This window comes from Prinia subflava, chromosome 5 (assembly GCF_021018805.1).
Source record: "Prinia subflava isolate CZ2003 ecotype Zambia chromosome 5, Cam_Psub_1.2, whole genome shotgun sequence".
NCBI lineage: Eukaryota > Metazoa > Chordata > Aves > Passeriformes > Cisticolidae > Prinia > Prinia subflava.
The window spans coordinates 51,830,428-51,848,252 of NC_086251.1; the positions used below are offsets into that span (position 1 = coordinate 51,830,428).

A 17,825-nucleotide genomic window follows, 5' to 3' on the forward strand; every position below is an offset into this window, starting at 1 on the left:
TTCTCCAGGTGGATTCACTGGGTACCTTTGTGTGGATTCAGGTCCATTTTCCTTGTTTTCCTGAACACTCTTGTGTTTGCTGCCCTACCTGTTGTTTGCATTGTCCCACTCAATGTTGTGCTGTTGAGTCAGGTCAGTGGGATACTCCAGATCCTCTGGATGCAGCTGTACTTGAAGATAGAGCAGCTAAGGCATTATTCTCAGGGGACTGGATGCCTTTATTATCCATTAACTTTGTGACCTTTAGGGTATTCTCTGACGTCATTATCCCACTGGCTTCAAAGGTACTGTATATCAAGTGTTGAAACTTCCCAACCTGATAAAACCCCTTGATAAGACTGGTGTTTCAAAGCATGAGATGTAACTGATGCAGTGGTACAAGAGCTGAGTGCTGCTGAAACAGAGCTGCCTTGCTTACGGATGTAGTGATGGGTAGAGGCTTTGTGACCCCCCCCAAAATGCCCTGGTCAGGGTCCCAGCATGTAAGGCCTCTTCTGTGCCCAGGGAAATCATGGCAAATGAACAAGTGCCTCACTAATATCTGAAATGCTGAGCTTGTGAGAAGCAGAGGTGCTGGGGGACAGGTGTGGCTTAGTATACTCTAAGTTGTAAGGTGCCCTGAAAAGTTTGGTCTAGCTCCAACTTTCCATGCTTTATCCTGGTAAAATGGAAACACTTTTATTCCTGGGAACACAGACCTCCTGGATAGCCTGCCCCTCTCCAATTTAAGCAGAAGTGGCCAAGTTCTGACATGCACCTTCTGCTGTTTGTCTCAGCCTCTGCTACACGTGTATGTGGATTAGTTTGGGTTACTGGTGTGTTGGAGAAGAGAAAGAAGCACACTGAACAGTCCACAACATTATTGCTCATTCTGAGGAGGAATCTATCCCTGTTCATAGTCAGTTGTCTTGTGCTTTGTTCAAAATACAAAACCATGGCAAACCCCTGGGCTCTTCCCTGGAAGCAGATGAGAAATGAGCAGACCAGAAAACCAGAAAAAGCTGCCCACAGGCATTAGTCCAAAGGATTTTCCTTGGCACTGCCTTTGTTTACAAAGGTCATAGGGTTTTGCTAACGCAGCTGCTGAGTCTTCTCCTTTTCTGTTGTTTTTCTGGTCAGCCAGAAGTCTCAGACCTACACACACCCATGCTGAGTCTGGTCTTCTCTTATCACAGGTCCCATCTTTGTCTCTGGCCTGTGATAATACTATGATGGCTAAGAAATGATAATCACTTTTTAAATGTGTATTTGGGCAAGGACCTGAGTCCAAAGTACTTGAAGTATTCCAAGGACTGTGTTCTCTTCTATTTGCTGCAGGTGGAGCAGGTTTCCTAGCTGCTGGCCTTCCTTGGAGAAGGCCAGAAGACTTTACAAGTGCTTGCCACCAGGGATACTGAGAGCAGGTCTCCGGCAGAACCCAAATGCTGTTCAGCATCACAGTTTGGAGATGCCAGGGACCATGAATACCACACTGGGATAAGAGAGTTGGCACTGAGCTCAGTCACCTGAGCTAATAACCATCCACCAGCCCAGCAGCTTTACTCAGCTTTCCCTCTGCAGGCTACTCAGTCACTCAGCAAATACGCTTGTGATTGGTGACAAAAACTGTTGGGAAATCATTCAGGAAAGGAAGATAAAAGCTCAGTAATTGGCAACTTTATGGCATTATTACAGTCTGAATTTGCAGAAATTATAACCTAAGCCTCAGGCTGCTTCTGTGAGGTAAAAAGGTGCAATTATGCCTATTTTATAGATAAGGAAACTGGTAATACTGATTTGGCCTGGGGGAACAGGAGGCAGAACTAGGAGGACAACCTCCTTTGCCTGCCTCATGGCTTTGTTCTTAAGTTACCCTGTTCTTACAGGAACCTTTCTGTGAAGCTAATGGCTTTTCACTGCCAACGGGTATAAAAATATACTTTCAACATCATGTATTTGAAATCCTCTGGCACTAGTTGTATCCACATGCAAAGTCAATGACTGGGAGGCAAGGTGTCCAGCTAAATATAAATGCTAGGCTATTTAACAGAGTAGATACACAGCCACTAAGGTTGGTGTCTGGACAAGTTTTTATGGGTTGGCCTGTTTTCAAGGCAGCTTCCAGTTGTCATGTGGAATGTTTGTTGTTGCAATAGCCTTATAGTAAAGACACCCATTTCTTGTAAACCATTTCTTGTAAAAGAACAAGCTTGGCAGGATGACTGACCATTGTGCCTCTACAGAAACTTCCCATGAACTCTGGGATGTGGACACTCCTATGAGTCCTGAACAAATGTGGGCAATAAGTGAGATTGTGCACTTCCTATGACACCCAGAGCCTGGCACTGGTGTCTGAGTATTCTTTGTTAAGGTTGAGAGTCCTCCTGAAAAAGCTACAGAAACTTCTGGCTTAGATTTTATTTTTTTTCTGGGTTGGGCCAGTGGAAGAAGTCAGGTTAATGCTGGAGGCATAGGACTGAACAATTGCTGCTGAAATGGGTCTATATCTGCACTAGGGCAGTGCACACTGCTTGCAAAGATTCATGGCAGAGATCCCTGAATTAGTATTGATCAACTTAGGATGGGTATCAGAAGCTCCTTGATTCCTTCCCCCCACAAACAACATGGGGTTCTTCTCCAGCATTAAACTTGCTTTGTAGAAGTGTTTTTAAGGGACATGTTTTGCTTTTGCTTGAAGACTTTAATTAATTCATTGTAGTTTCAATTATTTCCTATTTCTGCAAGATAAAATTCCTTTGTATATATCCCCTCTCAACATAAGTTCATAATAATGCTGGCATTTAGAAAAAGTTCTCTTTTCTGAACTCACTGGTGCCAGGTTTTTCAGTTAAGTAACTCTTTCCCATGTGACTTTAGCAGCTGAACTCAAAGTCCCAGACAATAATGCTTTATAGTTCTAGAGCTGGGTTTTCTTTCTAATTTCCAAGTAGACCTGAGGTTGTTAAATCATATAAAATCAGCTAGTTATAAAAGAAAAAGGCTATTGGCTAGTCAATAATGTAGCATCTCATAGACTTTTCACTAGTGTAAGGCAGATATCTCAAGCAGATACAGTTTGGGAATATTGCAGAAAAAGATACAGGGACACACACTCTGGAGAGAGCACTGATAGTGTCCCAGCAACATCAATAAATAGATTTGGAGCTTGCCACTGTTCCTATTACAACAGCTGTGTTTTACTGTCTAACACTCTGCTGAAGAGGTAGAGGCTTGCACATTAACATCATCAGGAAATAAAGTTCTTTATTGCTTGGTGGTTGGGAAAAGCAGGCCAGGAAGGTGAGTGCCTCCCTCTGCTCCTGGCTCTCCAAGCCTGCTGCCAAGTCATTGACTACATCTTCTGTTCCTTAAAGCACAGAAAATGTGCAAGGGGTTGGAAAGCAGCTCAAAAAGCAGTCAGAAAGTCAATAACAGTCCTGATATCCCCTCCCTCCATCAAAGCAAGGAGTTCCTCTGCAGAGCAAACAGTGTAGGCTGGCATAAAATCCTTTCTGAGAGCTTGCTGCAGTGGTGCACTGTTGAACTTCCTCTTTCTTTCTGTGCAGCTCAGGGTGATGTAATCAGGGCCTTCCAGGAGCTGCAGAGAGCCTGCAAGAAGGAGGGAGAGGGGCTTTTTACAGGGACACGTGGCAGCAGGTCATAGGGGAATGGATTCAAACCGAAAGAGAGTAGGTTCAGATTAGGATGACGTTCTTTCTGTGAGGGTGATGAGGCACTGGCACAGGTTGCTCAGAGAAGTTGTGGCTGCCCCATCTCTGGAAGTGTTCAAGGCCAGGCTGGATGGAGCCCTGGTCAACTTGGTCTAGTGTAAGGTGTCCTTGTCCACAGCAGGAGGGTTGGAACCAGGTGATCTTTAAAATTCCTTGCAACTCAAACCATTCTATGACTGTGTGATTCTATGATTCTGGGGAAAGATATATGTAACACTTTGAAATTTCAATACATACATAATTTCACAAGGCTGTTTTTGTAGGATAGGTGCTAATATTGTTTACTTCCACCTTTTCCCATTATTTACTCCTGGACAGAGATTTGTGGCTCTCTGAGAAGTTTCTGGATCCTTGCACTGTCTTCATGGTAGTGAACACACCAGTTATGCTGATGAGAAGATTAGGCACAGGGAGACTGAATGACTTGCCCAAAGCCAGAAAATCTGTGACTTCTTAAATTAGTGCAATCACCTTCAGTCTTCTTGGAAATGTGCTATTTTCCTCCCTTTGCGAATGTGTGTAGAAACATTTCAACCTCATTTCAGCTTTCCAGAGGTGAAATCACATATCATTTATACTTGATGCAGATGCCAGTGCTCAGAGTGGTTTCCTTACTGCTTCTGTCTGTTTTGCTGTGAGATTCCTGCTGTGAGTTCTTGAGTCCTTGGAATGATTGGTTTTTCTTTAGTACCTGGGATAGAGGACAATGAGCCACTTTGATTTGAAAATCCATAACACAGCTGGAGCCAGGAGGTTCCACCCCCCATTCCACCCCCACCACGCAAGCCAAGTGCCAGGCCCTGCCAGCTCAGCACTGCTGGTTCACCCTTTCCTGTTCTGCAATGTGCAAACAGCCCCGTGACGTAGCGGGGTAACGCTGTTTGAACAGCCTCTCCAGTCAAGGATTTTTCCAAAATAAACTGGTCAGGAATTAATGGATGTGCATGTGAGTGTGGCATTGCACACTGTAGGTGGGATAGAAAATGCAGCATGCTATGGCAGGAGATGAGGAAGGAACATTTTCTCAGCAAACCTGGCTGGATGAGCTGGCAGCTGATGGCAGAGTCAGAAGAGCACAGGCTTTGCAGGGTGGGTGGAGTTGGTAACGTCCTGTGGAAGAAGAGAGTAAAAGGGGGCCCCTGCTCTTTTGTCTCACCTACATGATGGTATCTGACACTGATTCCCTACCTACAGACTCTCTTCCTACCTTTCCTTTTGCTCCATCCCTTGTACCAGTCCCCTAGACCCTCTGCCACTTTGCCATGGAGCAGTTCTCTCTGCCTGGGTGGACAGACAGCTGCCTTCTCCTGTGAAGCAAATGGAGTGTTTAATCCATCACACACTGTGCAAAATTAGGCTCTTCCTCACAGTTTCATGATTTCCTGCAGATTGCTTCATATAGTCAGATCTGTGGTTTTATCTGACAGCACCTTCCATGCTCTGCTTTCTCAAAATCACCTGTGAAATTGGCCTATTTTGAACAAATAACTCTTGGATGGTTTGCTGCTGGAGGAAAGAAGTAGTGAGTTATTTCTCGTGGTATGCTCACCATTGTGGAGGCTCAAAACATATTTTGTGGGTGATTTCCTAGGGCCTGCTTTGAGGAGATCACCTAGGCTGGGACCAGGTACTTTCTCTCCTCCCTGCATAGATGTGGACCATGGTGTTCATTTGCAAGCCGGACTAGCAGTGATCTCTGGATCTGCAGTCCTTGGACACTGTGTCAAAGGGGGACAGGAATGATTTGTATTTCATCTTGGAGAAATGCCTGATAGCTCAAGATTTCTTTGGGAAGGATTTTCTGGACTGTCTCTATTGACCTGTAGCACTGGGGGACCTGGTTCTGGTAAGTTAATCAGGCTGGTATATCTCTCAAACCTAGGGAAGAGAGGATGGAGGAGGAAGCTCCTTCAGCAAGGTACGAAGAAGAGTGAGACTTCAAGGGCTCTGTCTCTGGGTGTCTCCTGGTAAGGGGAGTTGAATTGCTGCCTCGAGGGTCCCTCTCCTCAGCAGGGAGTCGCTCTGTGCTGTTTGCAGTGCCAGCAGTAACACAGGCTTCATGCCTCCGGTGGGGTTTCCTTCACTCAGGGTTACACCGTCCTCAGTGCTGGCTCTGTGTGAGCACCTGAACCCCTGAGTGGGGCTGCTCTGCCAGAAGCCTCTTCCCTTGCTGCCATCACGTGGTGGCCAGGCTGAGCGTGGCAGTGGATCCCATTTTCCCCTAAGTCCTGACTACACACCAGCAGCAGAGAGTACTGTAGTCACGACTGTGTTTGCTTGAGGCTCATGTTACCCTGCTAAGCCCTGGCTGAGGCAGATGCCCCTGAAGTAGCTGTGTGTGTGCATTCCTCCAGAGCTGCCTGTCCCAGTGATACCTTCAGGGGCAAGGTGAAACGGCTCAAGCCCCAAAACATTCTTCTTTCATATGGACACCTTCTGAATCACCTCTGTTTGCAAAGCAATCCCAGTCAAATGGAGAACCTGACCTCTCCTGGTATGCCCCACTGAGGCTATCAAAACCATTATCAAAAGGCTACAGAGTCAGATTCCTGCTGTATAAAGCAAGCAACATTTTGCTTGAAGCATTGGTGTGAATGAAGGTTAAAAAAATAAACAAAGGATTCATTTTCTTTCACAAAAGGAAAGAGGTTGGGTTAGTTGTTTTTGCCTTTTTTTTACAATCTCATAAGATTTCGTGAGGAAGATTCCCTCTGAGCTCAGCTCAGCTAAAGAAAGCAGGAATTTTGTTTGGTCTTTTGATATTTCATGGAAAATACAAATTAGCCCTGATGCTTTAGTCAGCCAGTGCAAAATGCCATTCAGCTTCTATTTTCTTGCTGATACGGCACAAGTCACTGCAATGTGTAGAAAAACTCCCTCTGCCATGTGCTTGCAGGCTGCCCCTCCACAGGGGACTGTGTCCTTGTCCCCATGTGTCACTGACACAACAGGTCCTGTACCTGGGTCTGCTGCTGGAGGGGTCCTGCAAGGACAGCAGCAGAACTGGATGATGGATGAGAAGGAAACAACAGGAGATTTCCCTGCACATGGCATGCACGGACTGTTGGTGAACCATAAATAACTCCTGCACGGACACCAGATACAACACGGAAGAGCTACTAAATAACCCAGTGTGGTTTTGCAGCTACATTGCTACTTCTGTAGATAATATTTTACTTCTGGATTTAAGTTTTTGCTGTCCTTGCATGATGAGGTTACACTGGAATAATCTATTTTCTTCAGAACAGAAAGCATTTGGGGAAGGATGCATAAGAAATCACAGGAAGCAAGTTAATAAAAATCCTTTCATTTTCAATTCCCAGAAACTCTGTGCCAGCACACAGAGCTGTGCTATATGTCACTGGCACAGCAGCCCCGAAACACATCCTTCAGTGAGATGTAGGCTCTTGGAAATGAGCAGGAAATGGCACTGGGTACTAAAGTCCTCATCTCCCCTGCAAAGCCGACCCAGGGGGCAGCAGCCATGAAATTTTCTTTTCCCTTTGCTGCCAATGTACCTTGGCTCTCACCCAGGAAAGCCTCTACAAGAGGGGTACGATTCAGGTCACGGCTTGGCAAACCCTTCATTGCATCAGGACTTTAGTTTCCAGGGTCTCTGGGCAAAGCTTAACCTACATGCAGATGAGGCACCCTTTGGTAATGGGACTGTTGTGCAAAAACAGGACATTTCCTTGAGCTCTTGATCAGCAGGTCTCCCCACAAGGAGCTGACATTGGAAAGGGAGTCAGGAATCTGAGCAAGAAATGAAGAAGAGCTGCTCCAGGGGCAGGGGAAATGATGCTGGTGCTGTCTGACACAGAAGCCAACACTCTGGATGTGGTTGGATTAATTTCTGGGGTTCACAATTTATATACATAATGAGTGGGCAATAATCCATGGGGATCTGTGGAGACGTTTACGGTCAACTTTGTGCATTAGGAAAGTCAAGAAAAATAGCTTGGCAAAGGCAGATGCAATTTTCATTAATGGAAAGGGTGTGTGGTCCTTCAGAAGGAGAAAGAGTTGGCTGGGATAGGGGGAGGAGGAATCCTGCAAATAGCCTCAAACGCAGCATCTCCGTGGCGCAGGCCAGCAGTGTCCTCTGGCAAACAAGTGTGCAAGGCTGTCCTCCGGGGCTTGTAAGTGCAGCCGGGGATGGCCCCGGCACGGCAGCCTTGCCCTGCCAGTCACCGCCCCTCGGCACTCTGCAGGCAAAAGGGCACGGCCACAGCGGCTCCGGCGCAGCGTTCCAGGGCTCGGTGCGATTCCTTATTCACTGTGCTCCTGGAGCAGCTCCAGCGTCCCGGCTGTGCCGCCAGCGCACGGATTCATCAAGTGGCACAAGGCTCACAACCCCCAGAGGCAAGAGCAGGCTGTGGGGAGGTGATTGATATCACAAATCGGTGTCTCCGCAGGACCGGCAGGGCTCTGGGAAGACCGCACGGGCATCCTCACCCCTCCTGCCTCCCTAGCTCATCAGGGTGATTGAGGGGCAGCCGCACTCTGGATGGATTTCATTGCGGGGGCCATTGGAGGTAAATACCTGAATTAGAGCTTGTTGACAAAAACAGATTGCTGTGTTTCCTTCTTGTTCAGCTAAAGAGCAGGTCTCAATAGCAGCGCTGAGAATCTTTCGATGGGGGCTACTTGTTAAAAGTGCGTTCTTCCTTAATAAGTGGGAAATGTCATCAGAGCAGCCTCACAGGGCTGCTGGAGAGGCAGTGCTGCAGCTTGGTCAGCTGAGGTCATTGCCTGCAATCTCCTCTTGTCTGATGGCAGTGGGACAGGGCAAAACTCTAATAGGGAGAGACAGAGTGTAATAGGTTTTGTGCAGATACAAACCGGCTCGTATAGCCCCGACAGCGAAACCCTCCCATGTCTGGCATCTGGGGGTCCCAGCAGGCTGCTGGGATAGTGGCTCCGGGGGGCTGAGGATGTGATCTGTGGGACAGGAGGGGAGGAAGCATGGTGTTCTTGTTGCATCCAGAATGTGTGGATGAATGACCTTTGCATTATCTTAGGTTAAGAAGCATTTGCAGTGGTAATGGTGATCTCAGCGCAGGCGAGCTACGCAGCAGGCTTTGATCTGGGAGAAAGTAGGTTAGCTGTACATAAAAAAAGTAACAGGAGAGAAGTGTGATTAAATTGTAGACATTTTTAGAGCATGTACTGCTCAAACCCATCTTTGTTTTAAATGACAAAATGTACCCATCAGTCTCAGTTCTTAGCTGAAATCTCGTTAGATTTAGAGGAGTATGCAAGAAAATATATACCAATAAATACCACGAGAAAAGCCCTTGGGTCACTGACAGAAAGGCCAGGTAAACCTACCAGGTGGCTGAGACATCCAGCCCAAGCCAGCATGACAGGTCTCATTTTGACATTCGCTGGAATTTGGCATTTTCCATCACCAGGAACAGCCTGCAGATGTGTTTGTCCTGGGAAGGACCATGCTGAGTCTTACCCTGCCTATTACTTGCTCATCACCCAACATGTGCAAGTGGGGCAAGGTTTGGCATCTCAGCAGCATCCGGCCCTGGAAGTGCCTGTTGTGCCTATGCTTGGGGTGTTGGTGTTCCTTGGAGACCCTTCACAGGAGAGGAGGATAAAACCAGCCCCAGATGATAGCTTGTCCTCCTCCTCCTGTTTCCCTTCTGACTTCAGAGCACCCTGTGGAGAAGGAAGCCCTGTCTTTGGGCTAGCAGCAGGATGCCCATCCCAGAGGGATTAACCAAACCTCCTCTCAGACTTCACGTTCATGGTGGGGCTGAGATGCCTACATTTGTTGCTTGGACTCCTTTGCTTTTTTAGCACAGTTTGAGATAGGTCACTTAAGGACAAACTTCTTTTGCAAGGGAACATGGAGAGCTGAAAACAGAGTTTGAACATGGCCTTGGCTTTCTGCCCTGGCTGCCATGCAAAGCCAGGGTTTGTGCTGTGACCCCTGTCCAGGCTCCAGCATCCTGTTCTGCCTGGCCATGCAGCAAGAATCTCCCCAGCGTGTCCTGGGCACAGGCTCAGCCTGAGGGGATGCAGGCTGTGGAGATCTAGCTGGGACCAGAAAGTCTTTGCTTATTGTAAGGCTCTTTACTGACCTCAGCATGTCAGAGAGCAAGATTTTCCATCCTGGCCTCTATGTCCAACTCAGAGCTTTTCTAGGAGGGATACTGCAACTTCTCACTGGCTGACAGAGGTGGGAGCTTGCCCATAGACACATGGGAGGTGCCTGGGCAGGGCTTCTGGGCCATCATCCTTCCCCTCAGATGGGACAGCTCCTGGGGCTGGACATCTATCCTGCAGGAACTGGGATGATTTTGGTGCCAAGCTTGTTTTGGGGTTTATGTTTGCTAGAGCTGAAGCAGTTTTCATGTTCCTAAGAAGTCTTTGAACCCAGCTAAAGAGCATCAAGCAAGTTGAGGCAACATAAAAAAACCAGTTTCTGTTTAGTAAATTACATTCTTGTGACCTAGATCTATTTTCAGAGTGTCTTGGAGAAAGCATGGCTTAAGCACCTCTAAAAACAGCAGACATCATGCCCATTCGAATTCCAGCCTCTGGCTGCCTCGGGCAGCTGCACAAGTACTGCGCATCATCTCTGGGCAATGGATTCTGTGGCAATGAGACAAACTCAGCATCTTCAGCCCAAGAAAAAGTGATCTGCTATGGCTCCAGACAGAAAAACCATGAGAGGAACATGTGCTTAGTGATTGTGGAGACTTTCTATAACCAGCAAATGTGGCTGGATGTTTTAGGCTGCAGTCCTTCCTGGCCAGTAAAATTGAGCAGGAGGTTGGACTGGGGCCCCTGAGGTCTCTTCCTACTTGAGTTTTCCTATGATCCCATGCACATTTTCTAGCCCTGCTACAGCAGCAGCCTGGGCCATGGCAGGGGACGGGGATATATGACTGGGGCTGTTGATGGCTGCAGGATGACTGACTCTTATGTCAGGAGTAAAGATTTGGGGAGGCGAAGCCGAGGTTCCCCCAGCAGTGGCAGAGCAGCGGGGTCTGCAGCACAGCTGGGCTGTTCCACAGCTGGGAGGTTGCATGCAGTCCAAGGGCAGATAAAATAATCCCCCTACAGAAGGAACATGCTGTCTCCTTCTTACAGCTAAAGCAGCTCCTGCCAGGGTCATGTTACTGGATGAAGCTCAGCTTGCTTAGGGTATGGGGCACTGACGTTCCCAACTGTGCACAAAACAAAAGGCTTTTGAAAGTTGCTGTCTGCCCATCCAGTGCATGGACAATAATCCCTGCTTCTCCCTGGGTGTCTCAGCAAAGGGTTTGCTAACACCTCAGAGCTGTTGCAGCCTGGTGGGCTCTGTACAGCTGCCACTGGCTCGCTGGTGGTTGCCATCCCACCAGAATCTCTCCTTGTTTAAGTTCCTTGAGTGTGACCTGACTTTTGTAGAGACTGTAAGTGATCCATTTTGTGCTCTCTGTGTGTGTAGAGGATGCTGCAACCTCTGCTCAATACCTGGGAATATCTCAGACAAAGGAGGCATAAAAAATGGCCCATAAAATCAAAAAAAGGTAATTCCCCTGGTTTTACTCTTTATTTCTTGTCACAGCTGATGTAGTGTTACTCAGCAGGAGTTCCACAGGAGCCCTCTCCTGTATGCCCACTGTTCACTGCTGGCCTCCTCTGATTTTGCTGTGCAAACAGGGCATGTGTGGGTCATGCTATATTAGTTCCAGGGTATTTATATCGTGTGGCAGCATGCAGAGCCCTCACTCCTCAGCCTTTGATAGACTTGGCTGCGCTTCTCAGCTCTGACAACTGCTTGGAGTGCATTGTACCCCTAAGTAGCACAGTTCATGTCAGGTTGGGTTAACTGGAGGTTTAGGGGACTCACATCTTTGCTGGGAGCAGTGAAAAATTTACTTTTATGATCTCCTCCCAAGTGGAGATGTTTGGTCCTTACTGGAACCAAGCTGATCAGGAGCCTTTAGGGCTGAAACAATCTGTTTTGGGCAACCTACTGAGCTGCTGTCTTTGTATCTTAACGTGTGAACAGGGTGATTGCCACAGAAGGGAGGTCAGTTCTTGTCAAACACTGACCCAAATAATCCTTGGTATATGATCTGCATGGGCCAAAGCTCCCACCTTCCTTATCCAGTGGAGTTAACCAGGACTTAGCTGTGCATGGAGGCCCCAGCACATGGTCAGCCCATGCCCATCTCCCCAGAGGTTCAGGAATTCTGCAAATGACGGGATGTGTCCAAACCTCCCAGCTGAGGTGGGGTGCTCGGGCCGGGGGCTGCAGCTGGGAGGTCAGCACTGTCACCCTGGCAGTGACTCTGTGCTGCTCTTCCCTGGCTGGCAGTGTCCCTGTTTGCCCTGGCCCATGGCCAGGAGCCTGGGATGGCACAGGTGTCCCCAGATGACTTTGTGCACTGTCACTCTCTGCTTGGAGCAAAGCCATCACTCCTTCAAATCATGTTATGGCCTGTGTATTCCCCCTGGCCCTCTCTCTTCCATCCAGGCCCTTTCCCCCCTTCCTTGCTGTTTGTCTGGTGTCAGATTTGATAGATGTTTTTGAAGAACAAACTTCAATTTTCTGCCAGAAAGATGCTGTTGGTTGTTTTCCTCTGAGTAATGCACTTTGGGATTGTCTCCTGGTGACTCACAATGGCAGCTGCTGCTTTTCTCCAGAACATGGGAGAGCTTTGCAGAGCTCTCAAGCAGCCATGTAACCACAAGAGAACATGCCCACACCAACTAACACTTTTTAAAGTACTTTGGGTTTTAATTTTTCTTTTTCAAAGAAGAACTCAGTGAGATGCAGTTTTCAACGGGTGAGCAACCAGATGTGCCCCATATCTCTGATTGCCTGGCTGCCTGATGGGCTCATTCAGCATTTCTATGAACTTGATCTCTGTCTAAATAACTTACACAGACACAGCTCCATTGTTCTGCACCCTGATTTCCTCTCAGGTGGCTTGGCAGGTGATGTACTGGGGGAAGTTTTCTGGTCAGCACTTTTGTTACCTGCTAACACTTAGCTCAGAGCTGAGAAATGCAGTGAGGTGAGATCTATTTATTATTGCAACAGAGGGAAATCCTCGTTAGAGCTCTTTAGCCCTCCTTCATTGCCGTTAAGGCAGTAGCTTTGTCTCAGAGGATTAATACACATCCAGCGGCTATTCTAAGGCCTTAGGAGTGAGCGTGGGTGTTGCTGGAGGATTGACGCGGCCCCGGGGGCTGGGCAGGCTGTGCAGTGATGCTCAGCTGCCCGTGCTGGGCGGGCTCTGCCGCCGCCTCCGGACACTCCCAGCGCTAATCCCTCCCTGCCCCAAATCCCGCCGAGCTCTGAAAGCCAAAGCCGCTCCAGCCTGCGTGAGTGGGGATGCTGTGCACCTCACATGAGGGTGCCTGGTCATAGTCCAAAGCATCCAAAGATGTTTTAGTGCCTAAGCTGAGAGGGGACACAAAGACAGCCCAAGAGCCTCCCTTCGTGTTCCGTAGGGCAGTGGTCTCAGTGTCTCTCCCTGTCCCATCTTGCTCCATCTTGCTGTTCCTCCCTGATAAATTTCCCATATTCTGTTTCCTCCTCTGAGTGAGCCTTGGTCACACAGACAAATCTGCATTTTTCTCATTCTTGGCTCAGACGTCATTACTGGGGCTGGAGAAGTCTGGTGCCAGGCACAGCTGGGCTCTGGAGCTGTTTCCTGCTGTTCCCCAGTGCCCTTCTGTCATGGGTGAAATGTCTGTGGTGACATGTCCTGTTAAACACCTCCAACATATTCTCTGTTTCAGGTGGTCTAAGCACAGCCGTGGGTTATCCACTGGACACAGTAAAGGTACCTGTTGGAGCTGTATTTCTTGACTATAGAACAAAAATAAGGAGGCCCTTTTGTTTTCCTACTCCTTTTCAGAAAAAATAATACTTAATCTGCATTACATCTCCATATGTCATTGTATTTGGTTGTGTTTGTCTCTAACAACAACAACAAAAAAATTAAACTGCTTGGTGATGTTATTTTATGGTTAATTATCTGGTTTGCTGCTATGGCATTTGTTGTTTTATTTATTTTTAGCCTGATTATCTGCATTTTAAAGTTGTCCCTGTATTCCTAGGTGAGAATTCAGACTGAGAACCACTACAGAGGATTTTGGCACTGTGTTCAGGAAACATACAGGACAGAAAAGGTAGGTGCCTCTCATCAGAGCTGCTGATAGCAGGGGCAGATGCCCTGTTTGAGAGCAGCAGAGCTTTCTCTGTCAGTGTGGGGAGGATGGGCACTGGTTGCATACAAGGGAGAGGGGTCGGGGTGAAATTTAGCTTTGCTGACGAGCTGTAAGGTGGGAATAAGTTTTGACTCAGCCAGTGCCTTCGAGCAGATGGTTTCCCATGCCATTCACCCTTAAAGCTCGCCTTTCCGCTGTGTTTCCCCGAGGTGCGGGGCTTTTACCGGGGTGTGAGCGCGTCGGTGCTGGCGGTGTCGGCGGTGTCCTCGGTGTCCTTCGGCACGTACCGGGGCGCGCTGGGCGCCGTGTGCCAGCTGCGCCACGGCGCCCGCGACGCGCCGCCCGCCCCGCTCGATGTCTCGCTGGCCGGAGCCGCTGCCGGCGCCGCCCGGGTAGGTGAACAGCCCGCGGGGAAAGCAGGGGATGTGCTCTCGGCCCGGGAGGCCGCGGGGGAGCCTGGCGGGTTTGTTTTTGCAGGGTTTGTTTTTGCTGGGCGGGTCGTGCCCTGCCCTCGCCGCCCCCTCGCTGCCCGGCTCCGCGGCGTGGCCGAGCCGGACTCTGGAGCGCCGGAACGCTTCAGAACGTGCCATGGAAATGACACAGGGCTTGGCAGCAAACGCAGAACGAGGGAGAAAAACCAGCACAGGCAGCAAACCCCCCACGGGGCTGCGATGGTTTATGTAAGAGGGACATGGCTGAGTGAAAGCGCAGGCCGGTGCTTTCCCAGCAGCTGCACAAGCGCCGCTGCAGGAATGGGCAGGGCACGGCGCTGCCTTGCCGCCGCCGAAAACTCCTCGGGGCTCCACTGAGAGCTGATGGGGCTGCCTGCAAACGTGCAGGATCCTCGGACAGGGCCGAGGCTGGGTGCAGGAGCAGCTGCCCACAGGCAGGTGAGGCTGAGCACCCACAGGTGCTGTGAGTGTGGTGGAGCTCATCCCACCACGCCGATGGCACGCTGGGCACAAATGTGTGCCTACTCACAGTCCTCTCACAGAGTAGGGCACATGGTCAGGTCTCTAGGTGTTTCCTAGCAGTCAGGGACTCAACATGGGCTAAATTTTTATAGTCTGGGTGGTCTTGGTTCTAATACAGATACAAATAAGAGCCCTGATGTATGCTGAGGACACCCCCCTCTCCACACCCACCTAGTTTAGCAAGTAGTTACAGGTATTTAATATCCTGTGTTGGTTTCTGCCTTGCCTCCCTCCCTGCCCAGTGCAGCTCACACACGTGTCCTGCTGCTGCTGGGTGCAGCAGCACAGGCAGAGGGGAGGAGGCTGGAGCTTGCTGGAACTCGCACACAATATTATTGCCTGAAAAGCTGGGAGACAAGGATTTGCAGGAGGGAGATCAGAACACCGTTTAACTGTGAGGGTTAAAGTGCCACTCTCTGGTGTTGCAGGTTGTGTTGACAAACCCCAGTGAAGTGGCTAAAGTTCGGATGCAGACTCAGAGGAACCCACACCCTTCCATCACACATCAGCCTGTTTCCGAGCCAAAGTACCGAGGGTCTCTGCACTGTCTGAAGGTTATCATCAAGGAGGAAGGATTAAGAGGTCTCTACAAGGGCTGTTCTGCATTACTCTGCAGGGACTGCTCTGCTTCTGCTGTATATTTCCTTTCCTACTCTGTTCTGTGTGACTGGCTCACACCAGACACGAGAAATAAACCAGGTAGGTGTTGGAAAGCATCTGGCATTACCTGCAAAAATGGCTTATTTAGTCCCCCACTAAGAGGGAAACCAGGGTCTGGGCAAACAGCACCCAGTACCTATAAAACCTCACCCAGATGCTCCTGAGGGGTTGCTCTGTGTGTGCTAGTTTTGGCCCCAGGCCCAGTGCCAGCAGCCTGCATGACAGGGCTTCACTGGCCCCACCTTGTCCCCAAGCAGCTCCTCCTGCTCCTGCAGGGGAGGTTTTTACCACACACTGGTGCCTCGAGTGGATATGAAATCCTGTTAATGTGAAAAGAGGATAATGAGAAATTAAACATGGACAAAGCTCCTGGGAGCCATCATGGAGCTCAGACAAGGGTCTTGAATGTGAAGTCCAGGCAGAGAAGGTAAAGACACTTCAAATTCCTAGTTGTGATTTGGCTCCAAAAAGCAAAAGCAACTATCCACTTTGAGAAAAGATTGAATAGGTAAGATTCAGCAAAAGAGCATCTCCCTGAGAATTATAAAAATTAGATCCATCTGAAGAGGGTGTGAGTGCTCTCAGGCTGTACCACATCTAGTTCACATGGTGTTCAAAGTGTCACGTGTGCAAGAGTTCTCTGAGATCACTGGAAACATGCAACTGCAAGAGCTGCACAAAACAACTCCCGAAAAGCATGGAAGTTACCAAAGTTTGTTGTCAAATCTGAGATGGCTGTAGCTGAAGGAGACACAAGTGAGCTGCCCTTCTCCCTTCACTCTCTCCTGCAGGTTTCCTCGTTGTGCTGCTTTCTGGTGGCTTTGCTGGAGTCCTGGCCTGGGGATTTGCTACCCCCATGGATGTCATCAAATCACGCATGCAAACAGATGAATCGGAGCAGCACAAGTACAAAGGCCTGGTCCATTGTGTGAGGGAAAGTGTGAGGAAGGAGGGGGCAAAGGTGCTTTTCAAAGGACTGGGTTTAAACTGCGTTCGTGCCTTTCCCGTGAACATGGTAGTCTTTGTAACGTATGAAGGTGTACTGAGATTTACAGAGCATTATATAAACAAAAAATAGCTTGTTCCACTCTGTCCAAAGTGTACTTTTTTTTTTTTTAGTAAGACAGCATCCACAAACCACTGTTGAATTGATGAACAGCATAAGAAGCATGGACATTTCAGCCCAAAGCTTACGCCTGATGGCTTTGTTTTATTCTTATAGGATTACAAACTCATCAGGGAGCCTTGGCTTCATATAAAACCTCCCTTTTATCTCATTAAGGTATTTAAACTGTAGCTGCTCCTTAGGCCCTTGAAACATTTGCAAATTTTTATGTTGTAATAAGTTGTTTGTCTGATATGGGGTTTTGGTAAATCAAGTAATTTTTTTTTTCTTTCTACTGGCACAGAAAATGATCCTCACAACCAAAGGAAGAGCCGGGGGGAGTTTGTGTAATATTTAACACTCTCCAGCCCCTGCTCTTTACACGCTGTGCCTGCATTGCATTCACCGAGTCACTCACATATTTGTGCTTCAGGCTGCAGCTTCCCTTTCCCAGCAGTAATTTCCCCAAAGCACTCTCCAATTATATCCCCTTGGCAGCAGCCGAAGCAGGAATGTCCTTTCTTTCCCCGCCGCTCTTTAATGAGTGGCAGGCACGGCCTGTTTACAGAACTGCGCTGATGCTCTGGCGGCAGGACCGTGATTCCCCCGAGCCTGCACAGCCTCAGCCTCTCGGCTCTCCCAGCCTGGCACAGCTTTGGAAGCAATCTGCTCTCCTCCTGCAGCGAGCGCAGGGATGGATGCAAAGCCTCTTTGCTCCTCGAAGGAAAGGCTGCCACAAAATCTGTGTGCTGGCGGGGTCAGGGAAGTCAGAGAGTTGCAAAGTTGTAGAGCATAGTCAAGATTTCCAGCCTGTGAAAGTGCATACTCTTCTCCCTTTAAATGGTGCTGTTGGGAGCAGCCAAAGGTGCATTTTGAAAGAATTTCAGACTTTTCTATTACTTCTTTCTCATCTTCCTACTACTATTTTTCATTACTTTTTCCTACTTTTTTTTTTTTCTATGAAAAAGTCACTTGAAAAACCAATGCCCATACTGTTGCTTCAGAAGGAAAAATCCCTAAATCCAGAAATGTTAGTTTGCTCCTCCTGCCTCAAGGGCCACATATATACATCTGGTTTAATCCCTGGATGATGACACTTGAAGCATTCTGGATCTAACCTCTCATATTCTGCTAAAAATACATTATTGGAGGGAAGGGGGAATACTGTATTTTAAAAGTTGTACT

At 48.5% G+C, this 17,825-nt stretch overlaps 1 protein-coding gene across 4 annotated transcripts; it reads left to right on the plus strand.

Annotated features, from left to right (window-relative positions):
* The first annotated feature begins 7,534 nt into the window (after positions 1 to 7,534).
* On the plus strand, positions 7,535 to 16,627 carry SLC25A47 (solute carrier family 25 member 47). Of its 4 annotated transcripts, XM_063399368.1 has the most exons (6): positions 7,821 to 8,245; positions 13,470 to 13,513; positions 13,791 to 13,862; positions 14,111 to 14,293; positions 15,304 to 15,574; positions 16,327 to 16,627. In XM_063399368.1, the coding sequence occupies exons 1-6, from the start codon at positions 8,218 to 8,220 to the stop codon at positions 16,611 to 16,613; spliced, it is 885 nt and encodes a 294-aa protein (XP_063255438.1). In that variant the 5' UTR covers positions 7,821 to 8,217; the 3' UTR covers positions 16,614 to 16,627. The 4 variants fall into 4 exon arrangements, with proteins under 4 accessions (XP_063255439.1, XP_063255441.1, XP_063255438.1 ...); XM_063399369.1 differs by lacking the exon at positions 14,111 to 14,293 and having other exon boundaries at positions 7,535 to 8,245; XM_063399371.1 differs by lacking the exons at positions 13,470 to 13,513; positions 14,111 to 14,293 and having other exon boundaries at positions 7,549 to 8,245.
* Positions 16,628 to 17,825: the final 1,198 nt, after the last annotated feature.

What these genes read in the sequence shown, in the direction of transcription:
- SLC25A47 (XM_063399368.1), top strand. Translation starts at nt 8,218, where the DNA reads ATGGATTTCATTGCGGGGGCCATTGGAG. An exon ending in ATCCACTGGACACAGTAAAG is followed by an intron (nt 13,514 to 13,790) that starts GTACCTGTTGGA and finishes CTGTATTCCTAG; the next exon opens with GTGAGAATTCAGACTGAGAA. An exon ending in AGACACGAGAAATAAACCAG is followed by an intron (nt 15,575 to 16,326) that starts GTAGGTGTTGGA and finishes TCTCTCCTGCAG; the next exon opens with GTTTCCTCGTTGTGCTGCTT.